Raw genomic sequence first — 26,785 nt, forward strand, 5'->3', positions numbered from 1 at the left:
TAATACTCTCTTACCGAAGAGCAGTTGTATATTTGTCAAGGACCTACACTTGATACATGCAAAGTAGCTGCCAAGTTCTATACTTTTTGGTGTGCTATCAAAATTGTAGACAATTTTTTCATATGTGTATATCCTCTGTAATTTTAAGTAGATTAAATTTGAATAAAACATTGGTCCCTAAGTGGTTTTAAAAACAAATAGTGTTTTCGGTTCACTGAAGGTAGCCATTTATTATTTCTGCTCTTTCCGATGTTTTCTGGCAGGCTTGGTGTACTTTAGCTGGAGTCAGCATGGGTGTGTACTGTTTGGCTGACATTCTTTTTGCAGTTTTAAGTCTTGATAGTGGAATATTGCACTAGATGTGTGTTTCAGATTATAAAAAATCTGTGGAGGTATTCTTTTGTGCCCCTATTGATATCTAGATAGAATATTTTATCTTCTTGTTAGAATGATCTGAGAATAAAATATTGTGATTTCTGACAAAAGTCTAGGCCAAATACCATTGATTAAATAAGAAATAACATTTATTCTTTCATATAATGTTATATATATTATCTGCATTCACATCTCTGTATTATCAGCACCTGGCTTATGGTGTTCATACTATTTATTTAAAAGTCATTAAATGGTTTTAATATACTTTTGTATCAAACCTGTGTAAAAACAGAAAACTAAGGTTCTGATGGGTGAATCACTTTGACCAGCTAGTCAGGATTCAAATTTAGGATTTTTGTTATGTTAAATTTACTGTTAGTTTATATTTTTATTCATATTACTTTGAAGTATAGAAATATTGGATTTTTTTTTTTTTTTTTTTTTTTTTGAGGCGGAGTCTCGCTCTGTCGCCCGGACTGGAGTGCAGTGGCCGGATCTCAGCTCACTGCAAGCTCCGCCTCCCGGGTTTACGCCATTCTCCTGCCTCAGCCTCCCGAGTAGCTGGGACTACAGGCGCCCGCCACCTCGCCCGGCTAGTTTTTGTATTTTTAGTAGAGACGAGGTTTCACTGTGTTAGCCAGGATGGTCTCGATCTCCTGACCTCGTGATCCGCCCGTCTCGGCCTCCCAAAGTGCTGGGATTACAGGCTTGAGCCACCGCGCCCGGCTGAAATATTGGATTTTTAAAAAGCAATTAATACATTTATAACATAGACAATTTCAATATTTAATTGATAAAATATTATATTTCTATAACACCAGGTTTATAAAGAGTTTTTATATAAATTGTTCTGGCTTTCCATTAAAATAATTTTTAATAAAATTAATTTTATGGTGTAATTTGATTATAGTAAAGGAAAAACACAGAGTAACTTATTGAGTATAAATTCATCATTCCTAGCTTTCAAACAGCTTTAGTCATCTTTGCATCTTTCCATATTCAGGGACCTGTTGACACAGAGAACTAATGATGGTTCACTGCCAGAGTAGATTCTTCTGGGATCCCTCTCAACCTCAGGTGTGCTTTGTTATATCTAAAAGCATTTGAATACGCAGTGTATAAAAAGAGTGGTTATTCATCTTGGAAATAGTCTGGTGTGTTTCAGTTACCTCCCAGTGATCAAGAAGAATAAAGTCAGGATGACGAGGAGAGTGAATCCACCAACAGCGGCGGTGGCTATCACGAGAATCTGTCCTTGTTCTGCTGCCATGTCAGAAGCTGAAACAGAGATACAATATTAAAATTTCCCTGGGTGACATTTCACTATTAAAACCATTTTACAATTTAATTTATACTAGAAAATACAATAACGGATGCCAAGCCCAGTATATTTGGCCTTTATTTCAGTATTTGACACATATGAAGCAAACCCAAAATAAATGAGTTTTGACTAAGGGCTGAAGAGTTGGGGCCATAATCCACAACATAAACCTCTCCTCTTTCATCAAAAAAGGTCAATAAAGTAGATGAATTCTTAGTAGCCCTTATTTTAAGATTATGTGCTGTAAAACTAAATCAGCAGATGGGCTAAAGAATTCTGTTTTATGTAACTGCTCACCGTATTTCCTCTTAAACACTTTGGCCAACAGACCAGGCTTTATAGACTGTTTTGATATCTGTTTTCACAAAGTAGAAAGACTACTGTATAATTCCTTTTAAGAATGATGTTCTTTATACTTCATAGAGCTTAATCCACACACTAAAATTGTGGAATTCCACCTCCACAGCACGAGGATATGCATAGTGGGTGCTTAGATGTTTAATCAGCAATAACTGGAAAAATGGTATTTAAAAGCTTCCTTTTTCGAAGAAAAGACCAGATTACATATGGTAGCAACATGTTCCTTCTTTCATTGATAAAACGGTCTCCTAAAACCACATGAGCTGCATGTTTTACTAATCTTCCAGGAATCTTTTAACATATACCATTTCAATTAATTTATTAGCACTTCTAATTTTTTTATTCATAATGTTTTAATCAAATTTTTAATGAGTGGAATAGGCAATTGCTTAATAATAGAGGTAAGAAAACAGAAGCACAGAAAAAATTGAAGAAATTGCTGAACCCCACATAGAACTATGACCAGAATTCAGTCTTTCAGGTTTTTGTCTCATTTCTCCATTTTTTTTTTTTTTTTACTATAACTTGTAGTAATAATTCAGTTAACCATCAATATTCTAGAAAACCAAATCAGTCAGTCTCTTAATGTTCCTTAACTTAAATTAAACTTGTTTTTTATTTTGACTACTGAAAATAAAGAATATCTATTAATCTCATCAGTTATTAGAGAAAATTGAATCAAATAAGGTATATAACTGAGAAGCAAACTGCAGAAGTCTCTAACATAATAATTTATTAAACTTGAGTATTTTACAGCTTCCACAGAAGTAGATCTTTTTCTGAGAATTAAGTATCCAGTACACTATGTGCAAATTCATATCCAGAGTAATAGCATTCTCATAAAAATGACATATCTACAACAGAATGTCTAACCTTAAACAGTACTGTTAAGTCAGTAAGAAACCAGTCATAGCATTTTAGAGACTTTTAAAAAAGTCTAAATGTTAACAAAAACAAAAGTCATTTATGTTCAGTTTTCAGTAAGAGAAATTTATTAAATCTTAGAATTAGAATTTAGTCACTATGATTTAATCAAGACATTTTCAAGCAATCTACTACAATGTTAAGTTTTTGCTCATAATCTGTGCAGAGACAAGTTAAGTAGTTGCATCTTATCCAATAAATAATGTACTGAAGGTTTTTTATTAGGTCTTCACTGAATTTCCTAATCTTCAAAATAGCACTGATATCATGGGAATGAATGTTGTGCTCTAAAATGTCACATATTCTCACTGAAAGTTATTGAATAACAAAAATGTAAGAAATAGTTGTTCTAGAAAACATTATCTTTTTGAAGATAAAGCAGATGGCATTTACCCAAAAAACATTATTTACTTAAAAACTGTTGTATCTGTAAAATATATAGTATAATTCAAGAATTTTGAATCAGGGGCATATAGTTTCATAGTAGTTAGGTAGCTATAATTTGTTGAGTCCAAAATTGAGAGGAAGATTTAGTAATTGGGTGCCTTTTGAAAGTCAGATTACTTTGTTATAAAAAATGGTGTTGTTTGACATACATCATTACTGACTAAACTGCTAATTCTACAAATATGTCTCATTTTGCACACCTGTTATTACATTTATAAACTTTGTTTTAATTAAAATTTTAATTGGATAACAATCTTATGACCCTTTGAAAAATGCATATTCCTGCATAATTGCTTCTTAAACTTAGGAACCATAAACACTTCTCTGTGGAGAATAAAATATGTTAAATACTCTTATTGGAAAATAAGAGTATTTAATGAAACACTATTATACTGGGAGTAAAATGCTACAGATTGTGAGGCTGGGATGATGATAAAAACCTCATCAACATTATCATCTTCAACAAGAACAACAGTCATTATTTATTTAATAGGAAACTATGAGCGTCAATTCATTATCAAAATTATCTTCACAATGGTCTTGATAGGTAGGCACTATTATCATTCCTAGTTTTAACAGTTATTTTACTTTCTCAAGGTTACATATCTTGTCAAGGGAAAGCCGGCAATCCAGGTTCTATTTGTCGATCTCCAAGCCCAAGCAATTGCCAGTACTTTAAACCACCATTTTTATTAACAGAAGAACTAACTAGATCTAGCTGTTTTGGTTACCCTAGAACAATCATAGCCTTGCTTGAATTTGGTTTCATGTCTGTAAAATGATAATGTTGAATGTAATATTCTTGTCACAATCTTTCAGAGCAATTGTACTATGATATTGTGTTACCCATGCAGGCTGCAACCAAATAGTGGAAAGAACAAGATTTGCCATATGGAAATAAAAATGCTCAGGAGCTTGGTCCTGATGGGGTTAATTTTTGTCTTTTACCATATTAGTGTCGGTCCGTCACAGAGCTCTGACCTCATCTCAGGATAAACTACAAGGCCCTTAACTTTGTTATCAAGGCTGTCTACAAATGGCTCTAGCATATGTCTTCAGATACATCTTATATTCTCCAAGCATACTGAATTTCTTCCAGTTCCTTGAATAAGCCAAACTCTTAATATCTAGTTAATTTCTAATCACTCCTTCATGAATATCTCATCATTTGGAAAGCTTTTTTTTCTGGTTGTTTAGATTTGGGTAGGTCCCCAGACAGATGTTCCCTAAGACCCTTAAACTATTTCTACCAATTAAACCATCACATTTTATTGAAATTACATTTTATAATCCGTCTTTCCCATTTGATTTCAAATTCAGTGAGAGCAGGAACTATATTCACTATGATATCCATAGTGGGGTGAATGGTGACAGCCTTTCCCCCTCCCCTCCAAAAAGGAATTTGCAGGCGTAATTAAGAATCTTGATTATCCTGGATTAACCAGGTGGTCCCAAATCCAATGACAAGTGTCGTTATAAGAGACAAAAGTGGAGAAGCCAAAGAGGAGAAGGCCATGTAAAGACACATGTAAAGACAAAGGCAAAGACTGGAGGTATGCAACCCACAAGCCAAAGAATGAAGACACCAGAAGGAAGGAGAGAAAAGGAAGAAGTCTCTCTTAGAACCTCTGGAGGGAGTATGCTTTTGGTCTTCAGAGCTGTGATATATTATTTTAAGCCACTGACTTAGTGATAATTTGTTGAAACAGCCGTAGGAAACCAATACAGTGTCCAATCTATGTGGTAGTAAATATTCCTTTGAGTAAATGGGTTGAATAATTATTTGCACTGGATGGTTCTGATAAGAAGAGGTCAGGAGTAATCCACATTCCCACCCTTCCCTTGATATGTGAGGAAGATTTACCATCAGTGTAGCTATACAATATATGTGAAGAGAGTGTACCCAACACTAATCAGAAAAATCCAATTAATCTGTGTGCTTGGAGACAATGCTTTCTGGGAGGTAGAAGCTACTAGGGAATTCAGACTGCTACATTTTACCAAGTTGAGTGGATTAAAACTCAGAAATATGAGTCTAAGGTTGAGAATTTATTAGTTCATTCAATTAATATTTATTGAGCAACTAGTATATGCTAGGCACTACCATAGACACAGGGTATACAATGATGAACAAAACACAGTTACTGTGCTCATGGATTTTCAGTTCAGTGGGGAAGACAGACACTGAACAACAAATTACAAAAGTAATTATTGTTACAAAAAGGAAACTGAACAGTGTTGGAAAAGAATAAGCAGCCTCTGGCGGTGAGTGAGCTGACAGGGAATTTGGGAAAATGTAATGTGTTGGAAGAAGTAAGAGGAGAAACAGGATGATCACCTCCTTGGATAGAGATCGCATTAATTTGATTTATTTAAATAGACACTTAAATAAACAAATAAGCAAACCATGAAATTATCCACCAAATGGATTCCACGAAAATACAGCATAGCTATAAATGTCTCTGTTATGAAAACTTGTCTATAGCATTATCCATTCATTTTTTTCAATCCTGAGCAGAAGCTTATTTCTCATTAGTTTTGTAGGAGAAAAATGTATAATTTACCACATAAGTAGCATCTGTTGAAAGCAAACTTGTCCCTAAAAAGAACCACACTGAAATCCATAGGGTAAAATAAAATTTATATGTGACTGGCTGATTGGAAATGATCCTTTGTTTAATTGCGGGGTTGTATTCTTGGACAAAGATAAGTATATTAAAATGGCATATTTCATTCTATGATTTGGGGAAAAGTATACTTCCTTAAGAAGAAGCAATTATGCAGAAAGAATTGGGAAATTGTGACTGAGCAACAGCGCTTGGCATAAGTTGTGGTGACATTATTAAGTGTGGTTTGTTTCCATCTAAAGAAAAAAAAAGTGAAATGCTTGACTTGGAATCTAAATACTTAAAAAAGAGATTTCATATCTTTAGGAAAGTGTGAGAGAAAGGCAATTTGGCTATTTTTAACCAAGGAATTTTCTTCTGTGGAGGCATATGATTTTGTCTCCCTGTAATCAAGATTATTCTAGTTTATATTTACATTTCAAAGTAAAATCTGTTATTTGTATTCTGTGTCATTTTCTGTGGGATAGATTTCTAAAGTTAACTCTTTTCCCTTATGAATATCTTTTTAAAGTTATTGAAGACAGTAGTTAACATGAATTTTTAAATAAAGCATCTCACAAAAAAATGCTGCTCAGTGAAATACATCGTCTTCATCATTTCACCAGAATGATTTCTTTAAGCACAGCACAAATCTCAACAAAGCCCTGAATTTATGATACCCAGTAAATTAATAATTTTAAAGTTTATGGACAACCAATACAGGAAAATTCTCCTCTCAGGTCATGTATAGAAATCAGAATTGGCTTAACTTTTTGAGAATTTAGCAACACAATGGAGATTAATTAATCTGCACATTCTCAACACCACATTCTCATGCAGACAGAAGAGTATGAGATTCAAATGAAAGCTAAGGAAACACATCTTCTAGATGAACATACACTTGTGACTTTGTGGATGATACTGTTATCATTTTGGTCACATGGACTTGAAAGCATAGGGTTATCCTTGATTTTGCATTTTCCTACAGCTCCAAGTCCAGAGTCAAGTTTTTCATCTTGCCTTTATTACCAGTGACACAGCCTACCGTCAGGCTTCAGCCCTGCAGGAGTAGACTAGTTTTACTATTTGCTATTAGGTTGCCTTTACACAGTATCTCTTCAAAATCCATCCATATTATATGGACAGATAATTATTCTTCACAATAATATTTTAAAATATTGAGAACATTTCCCATTGCCTACAGGGTAAAATCATCCCTTTCCCATGTATCCCATTCTCAGAGATGTTGAGGCAAGAAAACTTGGACTCAGCCCTCATCCAATTCTCTCCTTCACCTTCCAAGTTGATCAGTCCTGTCCCTTATAATTTTAAAGTATTTCTTAGATTCTTCCTCATTCTCTCCAACTCCCACTGTATTTTCTTAGTTCAGGTACCCATATTATCACATGTATTTGAAATCAGCTAGAGAGCAGGCTCAATTAAGTGATTCAGTTGAACAATAGAAAGCAAGGCAAAAACAAAAAAGATTCTCTAGAAAGATATGACTGAGGTCCACATACTATAAAACAGCTTTGACACCTCACAGTTTTACTTCATACATATTTGTTGATTTTCAAGTTCATAAAATAGTGTAGTAGGCAACAGATTAGAAGACAGGTTGGGGAGGCATGTACAGAGAGAGAGCTGAACAGAATTGCACACTGCTAGTCAGGCTGATGGAAGAGGTGGAAAAACTGAAAATCTGACACAAGATTCCGAAATGTATACCAGTCAAGAGCCAGGAGTTTAGGATCAAATAGCCCTACAAAATTCAAGGAGCATCAAATAATTCATTATGTTTTATAACTCAATAATACATTAATATGATCATTCGATATTAATTAGAAAATACTGAGATAAGTCCAATATGTTTTATTTGAAAGGACAAGAGTTTGGGAATGCATGATTAAAAAATGTTTGCCTCCAAACTATTACAAAGTTATAAAAATAATACTTTTAAGACTAAACCCTGGCCAAAAACTTAAATTACCAAAATGATTTATTTCCTGAGAATTTCAGTTTTTTGACTCATCTCTACTACAAGCCTCTTAAGGGCAGACTAATAAGATTCAACTTTCTATATAACAAGGGATTAGCAGAAGCCATACATAGTATAGGTATTAATACATCTGTATTGTTTGTGAAGAAGAGATAAAAATGACATTCTAAATATAAAGACAAAATGCCCTTGGCTAAAGAACAGTTTACTTATTTGATGTGTGTGTCAAAACGCTTAAACATGTTGTAATTTTACATTACATTCGCTTTCATATTTGTATTTTGTAAATCAGTATCTACAGAGGTAAATTAATAGAAAATAATGTGGGTCAATTTCTTTTTCCTAGATATCCCTGCCTAGGCTTTGAAAAAAAGTAAAAATAGTCAACAAAGTATTATACTGATATATTTCTTTTACATTTATTCACTATTTGATGCTATCTATTCAAAGGAAAAGATAAGATTAGAAATAATAATTTATTCAGAAATAGATTAATAGAAAATAATGTGGGTCATTTTTTTTTCCTAAATATGCCTACCTAGGCTTTGAAAAAAAGTAAATATAGTCAACATAGTATTATACTAACATCTTTCTTTTACATTCATTCAATATTTGATGCTCTCTACCCAAAGGAAAAGTAGCTATAAGATTAGAAATAAAAGAGAATAGCAAGAGATTGTCTTTTCCATTCAAGTAAGCTGGTTACTGATTTCTCAGCTGGATGGACACAAACCTCCTGGATCATTTCTGTTGAAGCAGAGACCCTTAGCAGGGATCATACTTTTTTTTTTTTTTCCCCAGAAAGTGATTTCACAGCTGTGCCTTCTTCTACTCCTCTGCCACTTCTCCAGAAACAATACAATTCAGTACGTCAAACTGTGACTACAGTGAAACACCAAAGATTTTGAGATTCACTCTTCCTGATGACCTCAATTTACTTGTCAGGTAAAAATGCCAAATGACACAGGGATAATTGGAAAATGTGAGTTTGGTACAACTTGATGGAGCGGCAGAAGCAGAGGCAAATAGTGCAGCATAATGAAATATTTTCTGACTTTTTTTAAAAAAAGAGATTCTTTGGTTCATTAATGAATGGTCAAGATGCCTTACCACAGGTAGGCGTCATGTGACAAATTTCAAAGAACAAAGAAAATGATTGAGACATTTAAACACCTGAAACTATGGTCAACATTCTAAATGTCAAAGATGTAATTTGTAATTGTCTGTATTTCATATTGTTACTGGAAGTTGGATAGGTCTTGAGAACATTTTTCTCAAAGAATATTTATATCTTCATGCATGTATCTTTCATCCTTTAAAAAGTTTTTTAAGATCCAGTGTAAAATAGGATTTCCATACAAATTTCACAACTTCCCTGGATCACTGACCTGGAACCAATGATGTTCAATTTTAAATACTATTCACCATGTGCCATAATATTAATAGTGGATATTTGCACATTGGTGAGCATATCTAGGCACTTGAGGTTATAGCTTCTTAATATAACAGTTACTGTGGTTTGAGATAAAGAGCTTTGTAATGAAATTGATAATCATTAGGGATCACACATTTCATAAGTTGTATGAACTGTATAAACAGATTTATTTGGAGTCTATTTTTCATAGAAAAAATATTTAAAGAAAATGAACTTGATTTTAAAAACAGAATTATTTAGAAAACATCTAAATAATTTCTTGAGGAAATTCTCATTCACCAACTGATTGTTCATTCAAAAACAAAAATACCATTTGCTAAGCACTGTGATATAGAGCTTGGGGAGATGAAGAAAACTAAAGTGTGATTTCCTCATAGCGTTTCTCTTTAGTGAGAGAGATAGAGATGCAGACCTTAGTTGTAATAGAGAGACACTGGTGCTAGAATGGAGGTATATGTGAAGGTCACAGGACAAGAGGGGGAGAGTGGTAATCTCCACAGAAAAAATCATACGAAGGTTATAAAGAAGGTGATTCTTAAACTAAATCTGGAATGATTCAAAGAAATCTGCAAGTCACCAACATGGTGAGTAGATATTGGACACTATAGCTTGAGGAAACATCATAAATACTACAAAGACACAACTAGCACAACATCTTCAGGAGTTTATATGTACTTTTACATGCCTGGGACACATACCAAAATGCACAAGAGGAAGTTGGAGAGATAGGCAAGGAATGGGTCATAATAATTTAAACTGAAACTGACTCCAGTCAGCATGCTTGAGTTTTTCTCAAGTTACTATTAATATTCAGATTCCAGAATAGGGTATATACAGATGTTAGTTTACTGAAAATTGCCATTTTTACCAGAGACATAAACTCTTGCAAATATATGAGAATACTGAAGGCAAACCCAACGGAGAAGAAAACAGAACTGAGACTGAGATATTATTAAAGACATCATTGGAGAGCCTGGATTTGGCCTGACCCTCACACTACCCCTTTGATTTTTCGGTTACCTGAGGCAATCAAGTCCCGCTTTTCATTAAGCCAGTACATTTTTGTCACTTGAAATGGAGAGTCCTATTTAATATAATGAACCAAGAGGAAATAATTAGACTGGATGTAAATGCTAATATGTGGCAGGGCGATGCAGGACTTTATATATCCAAACTAGGTATAGTTACTTCTCATTGTTTATTATGTTGCTTGAGTTGAATATTTTCTATCTAACTTCACTATCATCTTTTGATTTTGATGATAAACACAGCCTCTCAAGTCTGTTTGCCTGGTAACTGGATGGACAGGATTGGAACCTTTTTCTATAGAATGACTAACAAATGTGCCAGGAGATATTCCAATTTATTTTTCTTTAATAGATGGATTTTTTGGGGGGAAATCAGTCCTGTCTGTCCTATATCTAATGGGTCTCATGTATCAATTTAATAAAAATTGCATGGATGCAAAAACAAAGAAAAAGAAAACAAATGGGCAGACAACATTTCTGGCAAGTTTAGCAAGACAGCATGTTAGAATGTGGGATAATTTGCTTAATTGAAACCTATCTAATTATAAACTAATTATCACCAAAATACTGGAGCTAAATTCATGTGGAACGCTTTTAGTGAATTTTCACAGTTTATGATAACAAATTTGAGGCTACAGTTGTCCTTTATTTGGCATCAGCAGAACTATTTATGGAAGCACGGCTAACCATCAATGCCAGGTGCCAATTTTTCTTAGCGTTATGGACCCAAGTATATTAAGACCTGCCATTGCTTTATGCCAAAACGCATTTAACCATCTCCTGAAAGTAAGTAAGTTCTAAGGGAAGATTTTGGATCATTGTTTGAAGCCTGTTCTGAAGAACACCAAACTATTTACCTCAAACAACACCTACTCAATCACCAGGATTAATTCTGGAGAGAGTCAATGGGAGACTATTTTAAAAAGGTCAACCCCATGGTAGCACAAAACTATGGCTCCATCAATTTTTTCAGCATCTCTTCAATTATTTACACTCTGCTTCTCCTTAAGCCATGTGTGTGAGGTTTCCCAGTTAAATAATTTATATTAGCAGCAAGAAGGTTTTCTGCACAGTATTGCCCTACTACTTACTACTATTATTTTGAAGAAAATAAGATTGTTTACTTATGCATATTGATTTTTTCATAAAATTTAGACTTCATTGCCAAGGGAATTGACTTAAGTAAAAAATGAGGTTTAATATTAGGATCTACAAATGTGGGAGTAAACATCTTTCTAAAACGGAAATGAAAGGGAATATTTCCTGACATATCCATTCACTTTGTCATATAATATAAACACAGTATTGTGTTTTATTTATTAATTTTTAACTTGTATCTTCACAATATGACACTGGTTTTAGACAAACTGGATATTTGCCATCATGGCAGATAGAAAGATAAGCATCTTCCGAAATGCTGATGATATGGGTGTGATTTTCAAAAACTAGAATTGATTTCAGGATACAAATAATTCTGCTACCCTATTGCTGCCAGAAAGAATTGAGCATCACCAACTTTATCAAAATGAAAATCATTTTCTTTGGCAGACAAAAGGCAATTGATCAAAACTTCACACAACGAGACAAGATATTTCCATTTTGTACAAGCATATTTTTTCTATAGCTTATCCAGGAAAGCATAGTGCAGAACTACGCAGTTCAATATAACTTTTTCCACGGGAGCATTACTCCTCGGGTTTCTTTTCGATGACTTGGAACAACACCTGCTTTGAAAAATTTCCAGGCCAGAATCATCTTTTTTCACAGTATCCTGTGGTGTGGGACTCTAAACTCTCAATCTAGAATATATCTAATGGTGGGGGCAGATTCAAGCCTGCTTCCTAAGGACAATCTTTGCTTTGCCTGCAGTCCGTTTTAGTGTAAACGTTGAGAGGTTTTATTTTTACTTTTGCAAAACTACTGGTTGGGCTTCTCAACATTTATAGTGGAAGGATTTCTCTATTGCTTCACCATATTTTTGTACCATGTGTATCATCTATTGATATGAAAGCAGAAAATTCACATTTTAAGCACTCATTAAAGACCAACCTCGGCCGGGTGCGGTGGCTCACGTCTGTAATCCCAGCACTTTGGGAGGCTGAGGAGGGCGGATCACAAGGTCAGGAGTTCGAGATCATCCTGGCTAACATGGTGAAACCCCGTTTCACTAAAAATATAAAAAATTAGCCAGGCGTGGTGGCGGGTGCCTGTAGTCCCAGCTACTTGGGAGGCTGAGGCAGGAGAATGGCGGGAACCCGGGAGGCGGAGTTTATCAGTTTGGCAATTTTCATGCATAGTTGACACTAAGGGAAATCTTAATTATAAGCCATAGACATGTTTTCCTAAATGAACATACACACAGGTAGAGCACAAAACAGAGATGAGTGGCTGTGCGCATCAGGAATAAAAGCTTTCTTTTTGAGAATTTTCCAGTTTCTTGTTACAGTCTTTTTTGAAACCTAGTCTGGGACATTTCTTCATTCCTCTTTCCTTAAGCGAGCTCATGGTTTATGTGATATCTGCAATCAAAGCGTCCTATTAGATTATTCCAATTTTAAGTCCCTAACAGACAAAAGTTTTAAAAAATAAATTTAAAAGGTAACTCCTTTCATTTACTTCCTAAGTATAATTTATCTTTTAAAGTCTGTGTGCATGGAATGAATTAAGTAACCTTCCTTTCTCCCAACACGGAAAAATCATGTTCAGTCAGTGAAACTTTACCTTGGCTCTATCAAAGGTTGTAGTCAGAAAATGTCATGTAAAAACAAACAAAAAACTTTTGCATTTGTTGAAAAAGCTGCTTGAGGCCATTTTCCTCAACAGCCTCTATAAATCTTTCTTAGATCATTTGTGCTTCGCGAGTGTACGGTAACTTTTCTATTCTCTATGCACATACATGTGCATCTCTAGTAATCATTATCAGAATGACACTTTGTTCACTCTTGTGTGTATGGAGCTAATTTTCTATTTTAGTTCTAATCTATTAAACATTTTGCACATATATTTTAAACTGTCTCAAATGTTCTTAGGAAGAAGAGAAATGCAGATAAAAAAAATCACTGTTTCTCTGTTTAGTCCTCTGAGAAAGCATCCTTATAAAAATTAAGACCAATTTAGATATGTTATTATATATATGGGGAAAGTCGTACTACCTACTGCTTAAAACATTCATTTTTTTCTGTTTACAACACAAAAGTTGGACTATTGTATTTCTCTTATCTCTATTGAGTGACATTAATAAATTATATATATATATATATATATAATATATATATATTTGAGACTATTCTGTTAAACAGTAAGTAGTTGTCAAAGATTCCCAAGGATTCAAAGGCATTCCGAGCTGCAGCACAGAATGTGACAGAAAAGGGGCACATGCCAAAGGTAATTAGAAAACCCCAAGTCTTTTTGGTGTGTTCCTACTTGGTGCTCTGTTTGTCTGTCAGATAACTTGGAGTAACTTAGAAAATAATGGAGTAGCCTTTTTTTCAGTTATTATGCTCAGTAAAAAAAAAAAAAAAAGTGATTTTATTCAAGTTCAAATATTCTCAAAACTGTGTCTATTCAATAATTTGAAGAGCAAAATCCTTCCTCAAGCAAGATATTCTGTGCTTATATTCAAGAAGTGATAACATACCTAATACCTATTCTGAGCCAAAAATATCATTTTCAATATATAGCTAAGCTTGATTTTGGGTAAGTTGCTTATTTCTGTGCAAGGAAATTCATGAGGTGGCTACTATTTTAATTGTAAAAAACTTACAGTGGAGTACGTGGCTATGGTACATAAGTCTTCTCATTTCCACTTGAAAACAGAGGAGGATTCCACAGAGGCTGTCCTACAAAAGGTCTTTTGCCAGAATTACATTTTTCTTCTTTTTTATTATTTCCTTTTTTCTTTATATAGGTGAGTGGCAGCTGATTCACAGCACAGGATGGTCCAAAAAATCATACTGAACTCAGTGGAGTTTCCCTCAGAAGAAGGGTAGTAATGATCATATTAAAAAACACCTTTGAGAGCTTTTATGTGTTCTCCATAGTTCTAAGCATATATGTGAACTTATTTAGTCTTCAAAATAATCATATGAAATGGTAGTATTATTACCTCCATTTAATAGATGGAGAAACTGAGGCACAAAAAGGCTAATTAACTTGCGCATGGTCACATAGTTAGAAAGGACAGAACCAGAATTTACTCACAGATAGTTTAAATCCTGAGTTCGAGCTTCTAACCACTGTCCTATGTTGTCTGTTTGCACTGAGACATTTGATGTGTTAAGTATTGAAAAGAAAAGTAGGCCAACTTCTAAGCAATTTGATTACCATAGAAACAGTAGAGACAATGGTTCTGGATCTACAAGGTGATATTGCTGGAACGGGCCTGATGGAGGCCCCCTGACTTGCCTACCGTGCTCACTAAGATTTGGTATCTCAGAAGTCAAAACATAGAGTTTCTTCGGCTGAGTCAAATTGTCCGGTGCTTAAGCCCTGGGAGGTCAACATACCTTGGGGAATTCCGCTCCTCCTTTTATGTCACCTACATAAATTAAACAAACCTAACACCAAAACTAGCCAATTATCTTAATAGTAAATTCATGGGTGTAAAAACTAAAATATCAGGGGAATAAGAAAATGATTTGATTGCTTTTATATAGTATCTATATGCAAGAAGGTAAAGAACATTTTCAATACAATTTTGAAGCTGTTAGAATGGAATTTAAGATTGAAAACTAGTAACAATAATATCAGTATTAATAATCATGTATTGAGCTCTAACTGCATGATAGCTGGATACTCTTCTGTTGTTAAGTACTTTACAAGCACTGAATCACTGTATACTCACGGGAACCTCAGAAAGTAGGTGGTATCTTTATATCCATTTTCCAGATGTGGAAACTGAGGCACAGAGTGGTTAACTGACTTATTCAAAGTCCCATATTTGGGATGTGATCAAGTCAAACTCTAAATCCAAGTTTAAGGAAGTACAAAGCTTGAACTTTTACACAAAATTCCTCTTTGCTAATTCTCTTTTGCCGTCTATTTACCTGTGAAATACCTGTCAAGTTGAATTGCATGAATCAGTTGCTAACATAAAAATTTTCTTTCTTATTTCTGCTTGTATAAGTTCTTCCTTTTCTTTAAGGCCAAAGTAAGGCCATCCTCCCTGAAGTTTTTGCCAGTTGTCTAGTTTGGAGTAACAATTAGGATTATGGTGATAGTTAACTTTGAATGATCACGTGTTACTTGTGTCAGATACTGCAGTGAGTACTTTTCTCACATTAGGAGGCAGATACTCCCTATCCTCCTTCCCAGCTTTACTCTTCACCAGAATATCTCTTATTATCTGTCTTAGATGGGGTTTACTGGGACACAGATTCTTCAATGGAGCTTGGCTTGCAGCATGTTTTCTGGGGAGTGACCTCAGCATGAACATGTGGGAGTGCAGGAAGCCCATGGAAAGATGCAGCTGTTGACTTGACACGTGGTAGCTACAAAGACCTCAGCAGACCCCAAGGAGTGCTGGAGCTGGGATGGTCTTCTGGGTTGTCTTGAACTGACACAATGGGCATGGGTCTTTGTACATCACATTGAGGAGTCTTGGATTCTGACTGTCCCCAGGAAGAGGGCATGACCCTGGGGCATCCAGATTCTTTTGGCGAGGGGCAATGTCTGCAGCTATGAGCCTTCAACTATGAGCTTTCAGCAGGCAGAACTACCACTAGTTGGGTCCTGAAGGGGAAATCTAGGCAACACACCACACCTCTAAATATAAAATGTTTGGTTTATTGTTTGTTTATTGTCTTTCTCATCTCTCTAGAATATAAGCCCCAGGACAGCAAGGACTTTTGTCTATTTCTACTATAGCCTGAGTATGTACAGAAAGGGTTCTCAAGAATATTTTTGAATGAATGACTCTACATACAAATGAATAAATTTCTAGTTTTCCCACAAGGAAACCAAAACATAAATCAACTACATTGCCTTCCTTAGGTCCCAATACCTGGAGAGTTTTGCATTTTTAGAGCAAAGGAAGATAGTATAGCATGTTTGCTTTACTTCATTTATGGGTCTAAGGAGGAGAATCCTCATGAGCCAAGAAACCAAGTTCTATGATGCCTAATTGAATGTAGCATTTTTTCTTTCACCAATTCGAATGTACAACTATGCAACTGAGCCTGAGACAAGTGCCTTTGCCTGACATGCTAGTTTTGGTGTCTAACTTCCCTCTGCTAATGTATCACCATTACCCCTATGCTATCTAGATTCACTAAGTTTCCCAGATAACTTAATGTCTAGATTTTCACCGGGCGCGGTGGCTCAAGCCTGTAATCCCAGCACTTTGGGAGGCCGAGACAGGAGGCGGATCACGAGGTCAGGAGATCGAGACCATCCTGGCTAACACAGTGAAACCCCGTCTCTACTAAAAACCACAAAAAACTAGCCGGGCGAGGTGGCGGCGCCTGTAGTCCCAGCTACCCGGGAGGCTGAGGCAGGAGAATGGCGGGAACCCGGGAGGTGGAGCTTGCAGTGAGCTGAGATCCGGCCACTGCACTCCAGCCTGGGTGACAGAGCGAGACTCCGTTTCAAAAAAAAAAAAAAAAAAAAGTCTAGATTTTCTTGGAAGGTTTGACTTGGGATGGCTTAGCTTCAGTTTTCTCAAAAGGTTCTGGTGAGCAGGTCATCATTTACTGTGTTTTCAGAAGGTCCACAGAACAAATATGAACTGTCAGGGAGACATATGCAGGCTTACCTGCTGGCAGAGAGCGAGCATGTATTAGAATTTAAATTGATGATTCCCAAGGTTCTAGCACCTTCAGTAGGTGAATTTTTCAAGGCTAAAATAGTCTAGGGAATTTGGAAGTTATGAGAGCTATAGGAGTGCCAATGAAAAAAGATATTTGGAAGGTTTTATTTGTAGTGTGGTAAAATGAAGATGAGGAAATAATTAGATATGTTCTCAATGGTTTCAGGGACGTCAGTTATGGGAAGCTTACTGTGACTGGCTTGCCTGTTTCCAAAACTACATACAGCTGGAAGAAAAATAAAATCCTAGGAAATTTGAGCCTCAGAAGCCAGGTAAGGATGGCATTGCACGGTCCTCACTAGCCACATGTCTTGTGTTTCTTGTACTGAGATTATCATCCCCACCATTCCTTGCTGCTGATCTTGTGCTATTTGAGGATGACACTGGTTCTCCAACTAGAGCTTGCAGCCAAATAACCAGGAGGGCTTATGGACACAGAATGCTTGGTCCCACCCCCAGAGTTTCTGACTCAGTGGGTCTAGTCAGAGGTCTGAAAAATGTGCATTTCTGGTGTGTTCCCAGGTGTTGCTGATGCCTTTGGCACAGGGCTCACACTTTGAAAAGCACAGTTTGAGCTATACTGACCTTCTTCCAATTACTAGAAAGCTCCATGCTCTCTTTGATCTCTACACCTGCACACATACTGGTCTCTCTGTCTAAAGAGAACAAAAGCTCCCCAATTCTCTCATCTGGTCCCTCCACCCTCACTGCACCCCTACTTTCATGGCCAAGTTTGACTTAACCTTCAAGTTTCCTTTAAGACATTACCTTGTGGCAGCTTTCCTTGACACATTTGTTTGCATTTTTCTCCTTGTGCTCCCTTATACAACACATATTACCCTCTACTGGAATCTTGTTTAATATTCTGAACTTCTCACTAGCTGTTGTGAAAGCAGGGAATTGGTTTATCCTTTTCGTTTTTGAATCCCCAGTGCCTACATCTATATCTGGCCCATTTATTAATGTGTTTTGATTGAGTAAATGGGTGAATGAACAAGTTGAACAATTAAACATCCTTCTGCTTACTTTAGCTTTTACTGCTTCCACTCAAGTGCCCTTCTCTTTCTCCCTCATATTAAATTTAATGCAAACTATATCAAATTTTAAAACAAATTCTTTTTACTTCCAAGGGTAACAACTTATGTAACAATATTTAAAATAATGACAACTTCATTCCTTTATCTCAAAATGGGAATAGGAAGTGTATACGAATGCAGAATGTATGTATTATGTATATGAATGTGTGTATGTATGTACATATATATACACACACGTGTGCTAAATTCAGTAATATTGCCATGTTTATTGTTGATGGAATTGCCAAAATTATTTGTTGACAAAATTATTTAGTCTGCTTACTGATTACGCATCCAGCAAATATAAGATAACTAATTTAAAAAAACTGTAGTGCAAGAGAATTTTTAAATGAATGCTGTTTTCCAGAAGCATAAGAGAATATGAAAATCAGATGTGAATCAGCTATTTTATATCTAGCAGTAAGATTGCCGTATTCTGCTCCTTTGCCTATCTTTATAGTACAGTAATGTGCTCACACATGTCATGCTTGGGTTTGTGCACACACAGCTAAATCTTTTAAAGTACTCCTGCAATTTTGCCAAGAATTCTTGTTACTCAATTTAAATTTCAAAGGAACTACTGTTTCCCTTGAAAAAGTAAAGTGTAACATGAATACTTAAGCTGCTTCTTAATTCTTCATACAGGCCTTTGTAGAACTGGCTGGGTTTATTTTATAAATATTTGTCCATTCAGTATTGTGACTTGATGGTGAAATAAAGCACAAACAGCTGTTTTGCATTGGGCTAATACAAATTTAGAAGCCGTTACATTAGATAATTTAAAATGTTTTTTATTGAAGAGTGGCACCGGGCAAATTAAATTTTTTCCAACTATGCTTTTATGTCTTGACATAAACATATAATATTTAATATTCATATATTTTGTATGAAATACTTTTAACCTGACTTGGACATTTTTACAACTCTTTCTTTTAATTCTCAGATTTTTTTTCAGCTCTGAAAAATAATGGATTATCACATGGATAGAATTTGACCAGGACATACAATTACAACAGGAACCAAAACCCCATGCTATGTCATCCTTCCAGCCTGTGGCTTCCCAAAGGACAGCTTCGTCTCAGCATCATGCATTTCCACCCTTTCCCTGTAAGAACCATATTTATATATCATCACTATGATACTCTACAACCAGCTAGAGCTCCCCTAATGCTTTCAAACACCATTCTATCAGTACTTACTGAACAACACAATACTCCTATTTCCTACTTGAGCTTAGTGCACGACCATGCAACAGATGAGGGTGAGAGGTCAACCACAATGAAGAATCATACCAGCAATTCTGGATAGGCCTCCATATTGCTGTTAATATAATGAGAAATTAGGTTTTCTTCACTCTGCCCTTGACGTTTTTCTGACAACTAAAATACGACTTTTGAAAAGCCACATCAAAATATAAGTCAATAAAGCTGATTTGTGTAGTCTGAAGAATGGCTCTAACTCTTTAAGTGTTACATAGAGAATATATTTTTCACTAAATTTGGGGCAATTTGAAATACCTAAGGACCATTTTTTGCTCTCTTTAAGAATTCAAGGTTGTAAAGTCAAATAGCTTGAAAGAAAAATTCAAGCAATTTATATGATGGCTGATAGAAAAAAAATCCATCTCATATCAAGTCAAATTAAAATCAGACTTTGGGAATGACATAAATCAGGAACTCTCTTATCTCTAGTGTGGTTTAGCAATAAGCTTCCTAAAGACAGAGACCATATATTATCTCCTTTGTTTCCTTAGCATTCGGCAGACTGCTTGTTAGTAATACATGTACAAAATAAACAAAAATAAAATACTAAAAATATATAGGTAGAATAATAAAATACATGTAATGTGTTTGAAGCAACATTGAGGATTTATAAATACTGAGTATTGTGTATTTATTGGATAATATTAATTCATACGAAATTAATTGAATGCCTTCTATTTGCCAGGTGCATGCAAAGCAATATAAGAGGTATAAAAATAAGAAAGAAATGGGGAAATATTAGTCAAAGAGTGCAAGTCTTCAGTTATAAGATGAATAAGTTCTAAGAATCTAAGGTACAGCATGGTGACCATAGTTAATAATACTGTATTGACTACCTGAAACGTGCTAAGAGAACAAATTCACACAGCATACACAAATGAGAATCTTTTTAAAAAAGAAACAAAAGAAATGTTCCCTGATCTTGTAAAAACTTCCAGTCAAGGGTTGATGGTTTATATACCAAAGAAATAATATTTTACATACATTGCTATGTGTTACTGCCTTAAAAATAAGCTACTTTCTGTATTAAGAAATACATCCACTGTTATTTGTTACTTTTGTTTTAAGTACAAGCCACACTGTAACACTGCCCTTTGATATGCACATTTTACAACATCTAAGTACCTGTTAATAGTTAATGATTTTCTTTCCAGCTCATTTAGCAAAGTTATGATCTTTAATATTTTTCATAGTAAGGCCTTCAATCTGTCTTATGGTACCTAAGCCTGGTTCCTATCATTTAAAATCCTTATTTGATCTAGGCATAATTGAAATAAAATACCTTTTTTAAAATTTTTGTCAATTCAGTCTCTCTTAAAGGGAGACTTCCACTTTCTGTGCAAACAGTGACTCTTCATCAAGACCCTGCATAGTTAAGTAAATCATACTAACTGCTTTATTTTGCCTCTTTGGAGTGTTATACTTGGTCTACCATGTGTACATTAATCCAGAAATATGCATTAAAACACTGCACAGCACTGTGAACTTGATGCATTGAGATTTATAAATAGTCTTCTGAAAATCTGCTTATATTCAAAGACACATTATGCTAAGGCAAAATATAAGTAATTAAGAGAGGGTGACGAATTGGAGGTAATAATAAAAAATAATCATGTAGAAAATTATAAGTAATGACTAGGTGAATAAGAAAAGTGAAAGTACTGAATGGGCAGAAAGGGAACTCAATTTTGGCTCTAAGCATTAGTATGAAAAGGGCCTAATGCCATAATAACCCCATTCCAATGCTTACTACCTGTGGGTACTGTTAGGTTACTGTACTTCATTATGCTTTACTTTCTTGATCTGTACAATTGGCATAATAGTATCTTCTGCAAAGGCTATAAGTGTTTTGGTAACCAGAAAAGATTTTTTTAAAGTGCTTGGAATATAATTAGAAGTCACAAATATGTTGTTATGAAATCTCAATGTTTGAACTTACATTAAACTTGTATCACAACCTTCTAAACAAAGCAGGGATTTCTTTTATCACATGCTAAACAGGTTCCCAATTAGCTTCAGCACAAATTCTTATTATGAGGGGCCTTCGTTACCTTATAGGACAGGCCACTTTATATTCAGACACCCTAACTGCTAGAAAATTCCTCTTTTCTACTGATGTTTGCATTTAGATGGCTATGGCTGCCAATGTTGAAAGTGTGCTATTGATTGGAGATTACTTTAAATTAAAGTCTTATATACTGGAATTTGTCCTCCTCTGGGTAGACTCATAAATATGAAATCTGCCTCCTGCTTGATTAATTAACTTTTTTATTACTCCACCAGGGTCAGCTGGTCCGCTTTCTGCTTCATGCGCTACCATTAATAATCATTCCAAAATTTCTGGCTGATGTTAATAATGATGTAGCTAATTTCATCCTAAGTAATTGAAACAGTACAGACTGTGCTTCAACAGACCGGATCAAACATAATGGAGATTTTTATAAAAGAGTTTAAGGAAGAAAATGTATAAACAACAAAATTGTCATTTTACCCTACCTAAAATGCCCCCCAAATTTAGAATTAACAATTAATTTGTAGTTAGACTTGCATATATTATGTTTTTTCATGACTCAAGCCAGTTATAGCTCGTTACTCAAAATAAAGCAAGCAATATTGCTTACCTATGGCAAATAAAATTATCCGATTCTCTCTTTTTGAACTGGCAGGCAACATACTGTTCTTTAGTATTCTAATACTAATATTTAATATTTTAGTATTTTTTTTTCTTTTTGACCTGGCAGGCAACATACTATTCTTTAGTATTTTTGTAAATCATATTTTCTTTATTTATTTGATGACATGTATATTGGAACCTGTGTGTAAGACATTTTCTGAGACACACAGATATACAGACTATAGTTCTTTATCTCAATGAGTTTACAACTTAGTAAAGAATTACGGCTTTGAACAATAAAATATTTAGAAATTCCAAGGAGGGAGTGATGATTTCTCGCTGGCAAGAACACTTTAGGAAGGTAGCATGTAAGCTACAGTGACCATTTGTAATGTGATCATTTTCTGAATACTCCAGTTGGAAGTCATAGAAGAATCTTAGGTATGATGAAGATACAGATTATTTTGTTCATGAAGCATCCAAATAATCTAATGTTTCCAGAGAATATGTTAACTTGGAAAAATCGATAGAAATGATGTCAATTTGGATTACATTTGGAGGGGGACCTGATATCTTGCTGAGAAATTAACATTCTATTCAATACAACATATGCAATGATTTAGAATTTTTAAGTGTGCAAATGGAATTTAGAAAAATTAATCAAAGAGGGACATAAAAATGGATTAGGGAGGAAGAAACTGAAACGTAATGTTGCATCTTATTTTTTAGGATCATTTCCTACCTACAAATTGCTAAAACAAGCCAAATTTCTTACATGTCAACCATACTAAAACAGCTAAATCTTATGTATATTTTCAAAATAATTAAATGGTTACATTTATTCATTTGTATCTACATACCACTTGTTGACAAATATATAAGGCATGACATAAGATTTTATTTTGAAATACCCACTATAATGTAATTATTTTATAGTTTGGTTTGTTCATGTTGATTATAATGATTTTTATATGATTATTTTATGTGCTATAAATTTAGTCCATCATTATTACTTTTGGTAAATAATACATTTTAAAATGTTGACAGATGTGCCTCTTCTGCTACAAAACTGATTTATGCAGCCTACAGGTGAAAACTTAAATTTACATGCTGTTAAAATGTAAGCTGTAATTAATCTTTTCAGCAAAAGGGAATGCATTGGTTATACGTTGGCAATGTATCAATTCTTGTGGGTCATTTAGATAATTATTAAGGCAATGGAAGAGGTAAATTGCCAATTACTACATGTAAAATTCCAGTTTTCTTTCAAACATTGGCTTTAAGCTATGGATTCTGCTCCCTTTTGATAGCTCATAAGTTATTTTTTTTAGTATTTAAGCAGAAGGTTCAAGCTAGCTACAATCTAGCAGAATACATTTTATTTTGGTTTTAAAAGTGCACATGCAAAATACTTACTGTTACTATAAAATGGAATTTAATGTTATACAAATCTTGCTAGTGTTTTACATAAAAACAAAAGTTTGATTTCCTTATCTTTATTACTTTTTAAAATGTGTAATTTAACAGGATTATTGTTAAAATGTATCAAACATTTTTTTTCAAGCTATTTATAAGTTATGGTTAATATTACTGTATTACTGGTGATGTCAACAGTTTTTTCATTTTGATTCTCATTTTTTTCAGCAGTGAAAGGCCCAGAAAATAAGCTCAGAAATAATAAGAAATTTGAGGAAGTTAAAATTTCCTATGACAGCTGTATAAGCCAAAAAGGACTGTACTTGACCAGTGTGTGTCTGTGGATATGTGTTACGGTTAATGCTTTGGGGTATAATATAGATTTTATTTTAATATTGAGAAAATTCTTAATAGCTTCTAACACCTAATTTCCATCTATCTTCCAAGGAAATCCACATGAAGTATTTTTATATTCTTACTTTCTTACTACTGATTCTGTAATTTTATTGTAGTTTTGATAAATCTATTCTAAAAAAGTAGGGGGCAATCAAGTACAGTACCTAATAATAAGGCCAGTACACAGTAGGCACTCAATAAATGCTGTTAGTGGACATAATATAACTGTACACTTAGCCCAGCAAGAAATCAGAGGATCCATAAAATGCGAACATTGAAATACAAGGAAATAATTTTCTGACTATATATCAGTCAATTTGATCTATCAATCAGTCTGTCTATATTTCTACCTCCATATACATATATGCAATAAGGAATGTTTTATAGATTTAGGTAGATGGGAAACCAATAGCTCTAGTTCAAGTAGACTCATTTTATGATGCTAACAGTGATAATTAGTAATCTTAGCATTTGTCAGACAGTTAGAGAATCTCCACTAGCATATTTTGAGACTGAAAAAGAACCAAGCAGTAGTCTCTAAGTGCAAGAGGGTCACCATAATTTTTCTTCAGATGCTGCTATGTTTGTAGCACAAATAGCCTGTTAAGAACATTATGCTTCTCAAAAGGAATTATTTCATAATTATATTATTGCCTTGGTCATTAGCAAAGTCAAAGTTGGACAAAGTAAAATAATATGACTAAAAAGAACTGAATTGTAAACTACTTAATTTTGTTTAATTTCAAAAATTTGAACCAGATCATCAAATGAGATCACTCCTTTCCAACCCATACCTCATCTCTATGAATGTATTATAAAGTTAATTAAGTGAAATACATAAGAGAGAACTTAATAATAAAGCTGACATTACAATAATTCAGGCACTACTTGAGAAACAAAGGCTATAAAAATTTAAAGAAGAGCCAGGAGGGTATGGAGAGAAAAAGATGGATGCCACCAATTGGGATTCACATCATCATATCCTTGAATTTATGGGAAACCTATCCATATGCTACTATAGCATTATTCATTGAAATTCTCTCCTGGGAATAAACAGCAGGCTTTGAAAATGCTATTTAAAGCTAACCAGGGTTTTTTTTTTTTTTTTAAACGATCCTTTACATTATTTTCCCTTAGACTGTAAATTGACTTAGGAGCCATTCTATGTTCTCAAACATCAGGTTTAGACAAATATATTATTTTCAGGTTCTTCTCAGACATTTTATCTTTTCAAGATTTTAACCAAAGTCATTTTTGTGGCATTCATGAATCAGTAATTCAGAACATAGTTTTCACCATCTTCTGCTGCCATTGTCAGATAGTTTTAGGGTTCTAATCTTGTACCTCCACTCACTAGGTATCAGATTCTGGTAAAGCTATGTAAGTTTCTAAAATGAGGCATAATCTTGTCAGAATTAAATGAGGTAATATGTGTAAATTGCTCAGCATAGTCTTGCACGTATTACTAGTCATATTAATCCAGGATTCAAATCCACCAATGGATCCGGCATATTTTCTGGATACATGAAAATGCCCTTAATATGGCTAAAAAGTGCTCTTGGTTTGACCCATGTAACTCTCCACCTTCATCTATCACCATTTTACCATTCGTATCTCCTCACACAGTCACACCAAATTATTTACTCTTTCAATATTTTATGTTGTTACAGGCCTTTATGCTTTTTCTGTTCCATGACTATTCTTTCAAGAAAGAATCCCAGCCTCTCACCCTCCAGAAGCCTTTCACCACTCACGTGTGCTGAACTAGTCATCTTCACTATGCTGTCACCATATCCTTTGTATATTTTTATGATAGTACGCATCACTAATCTTGTATTTTTGATTTAAATTTTTTATTTTCGTTCCAGAAATATAGACTGAAACTTGTTTGAAGGCATAGGCTATTAGCTCTTATTATTATTTTTTTATCCCCAGAGCCTCATACGAGTATGGCACATATTAAATATTCTATACATGTTGGTTGAATGAGTGAATTGTACTGAGTCACTTGTGAGTATGAGACCTTTCTTTTTATCACATAACGTCTGAAGAAATTGTCCTGAAAGTACAGTAAGTTGAAATCTAAGGTTGAACCCAATCAAACTGTTCATATTTAAATCAGAATTTTTGTTAGTATTACACTAGATAGCCTTCTCTAAAAGTCCCAAAGGAACACAAATGACTTATTTAGATTTAGCTCTATGAGTTTATCTGAGAATGCATTTCTAACTTAAAAATGCAATACTCAACAATGTCACACTTTAAAAGTCAGGAGAATTTTTTAAATCTGTGAAATAAAACAAGAGAAGTGCAAAGGCTATTAACTTTTCCAGGCTGTGAAAAGAAACACAGCCTAGAAAAGACAGTGATTCGACTATCTTGGACCAAACTTTCCTTGGACTGTATCCTTAGCTTTATACCTAGGCTACGGTTTGACAAGTGGGCAGGGGGAAAAAAAAAACAGTGAAAAAGACATAACAGGGACAAATCTTTTGATATTTTTATACAGATTTCATTGTGGATCTATGTTTTGTGATCATTATACTCCACTCCCAATAATTTTCTCTCTAGTTTAAAAAGTCAATAGTCTCCAGCAGAAATTTAAATGACTAATACTGATACAAACACTCAGGTCACAAGTGTTCTTTTTATTAATTAGTTTACTCCTCCCAAAGCTGGGGTCCTTCTTACTTAAATATATCAGCACTTTCTCCCTTTGTA

At 34.4% G+C, this 26,785-nt stretch overlaps 1 protein-coding gene across 2 annotated transcripts in view; it reads right to left on the reverse strand.

Moving 5' to 3' along the window:
* Positions 1 to 26,785, reverse strand: part of EPHA6 (EPH receptor A6) — a 941,507-nt gene that overhangs the window by 274,945 nt on the left and 639,777 nt on the right. Inside the window, exons 1-2 of one of the 2 annotated variants that reach the window (XM_033211552.1) lie at positions 10,488 to 10,527; positions 1,545 to 1,653 (exon numbers count right to left, since the gene is read on the reverse strand). In XM_033211552.1, coding sequence (XP_033067443.1) covers positions 1,545 to 1,653; positions 10,488 to 10,527 — 149 coding nt within the window. Of the gene's footprint in view, positions 1 to 1,544; positions 1,654 to 10,487; positions 10,528 to 26,785 lie in introns of those variants that run through there. The other variant, XM_033211549.1, reaches the window with a different exon arrangement.

This window comes from Trachypithecus francoisi, unplaced genomic scaffold (genome assembly GCF_009764315.1).
Source record: "Trachypithecus francoisi isolate TF-2019V2 unplaced genomic scaffold, Tfra_2.0 Lachesis_group0, whole genome shotgun sequence".
NCBI classification, from domain to species: domain Eukaryota; kingdom Metazoa; phylum Chordata; class Mammalia; order Primates; family Cercopithecidae; genus Trachypithecus; species Trachypithecus francoisi.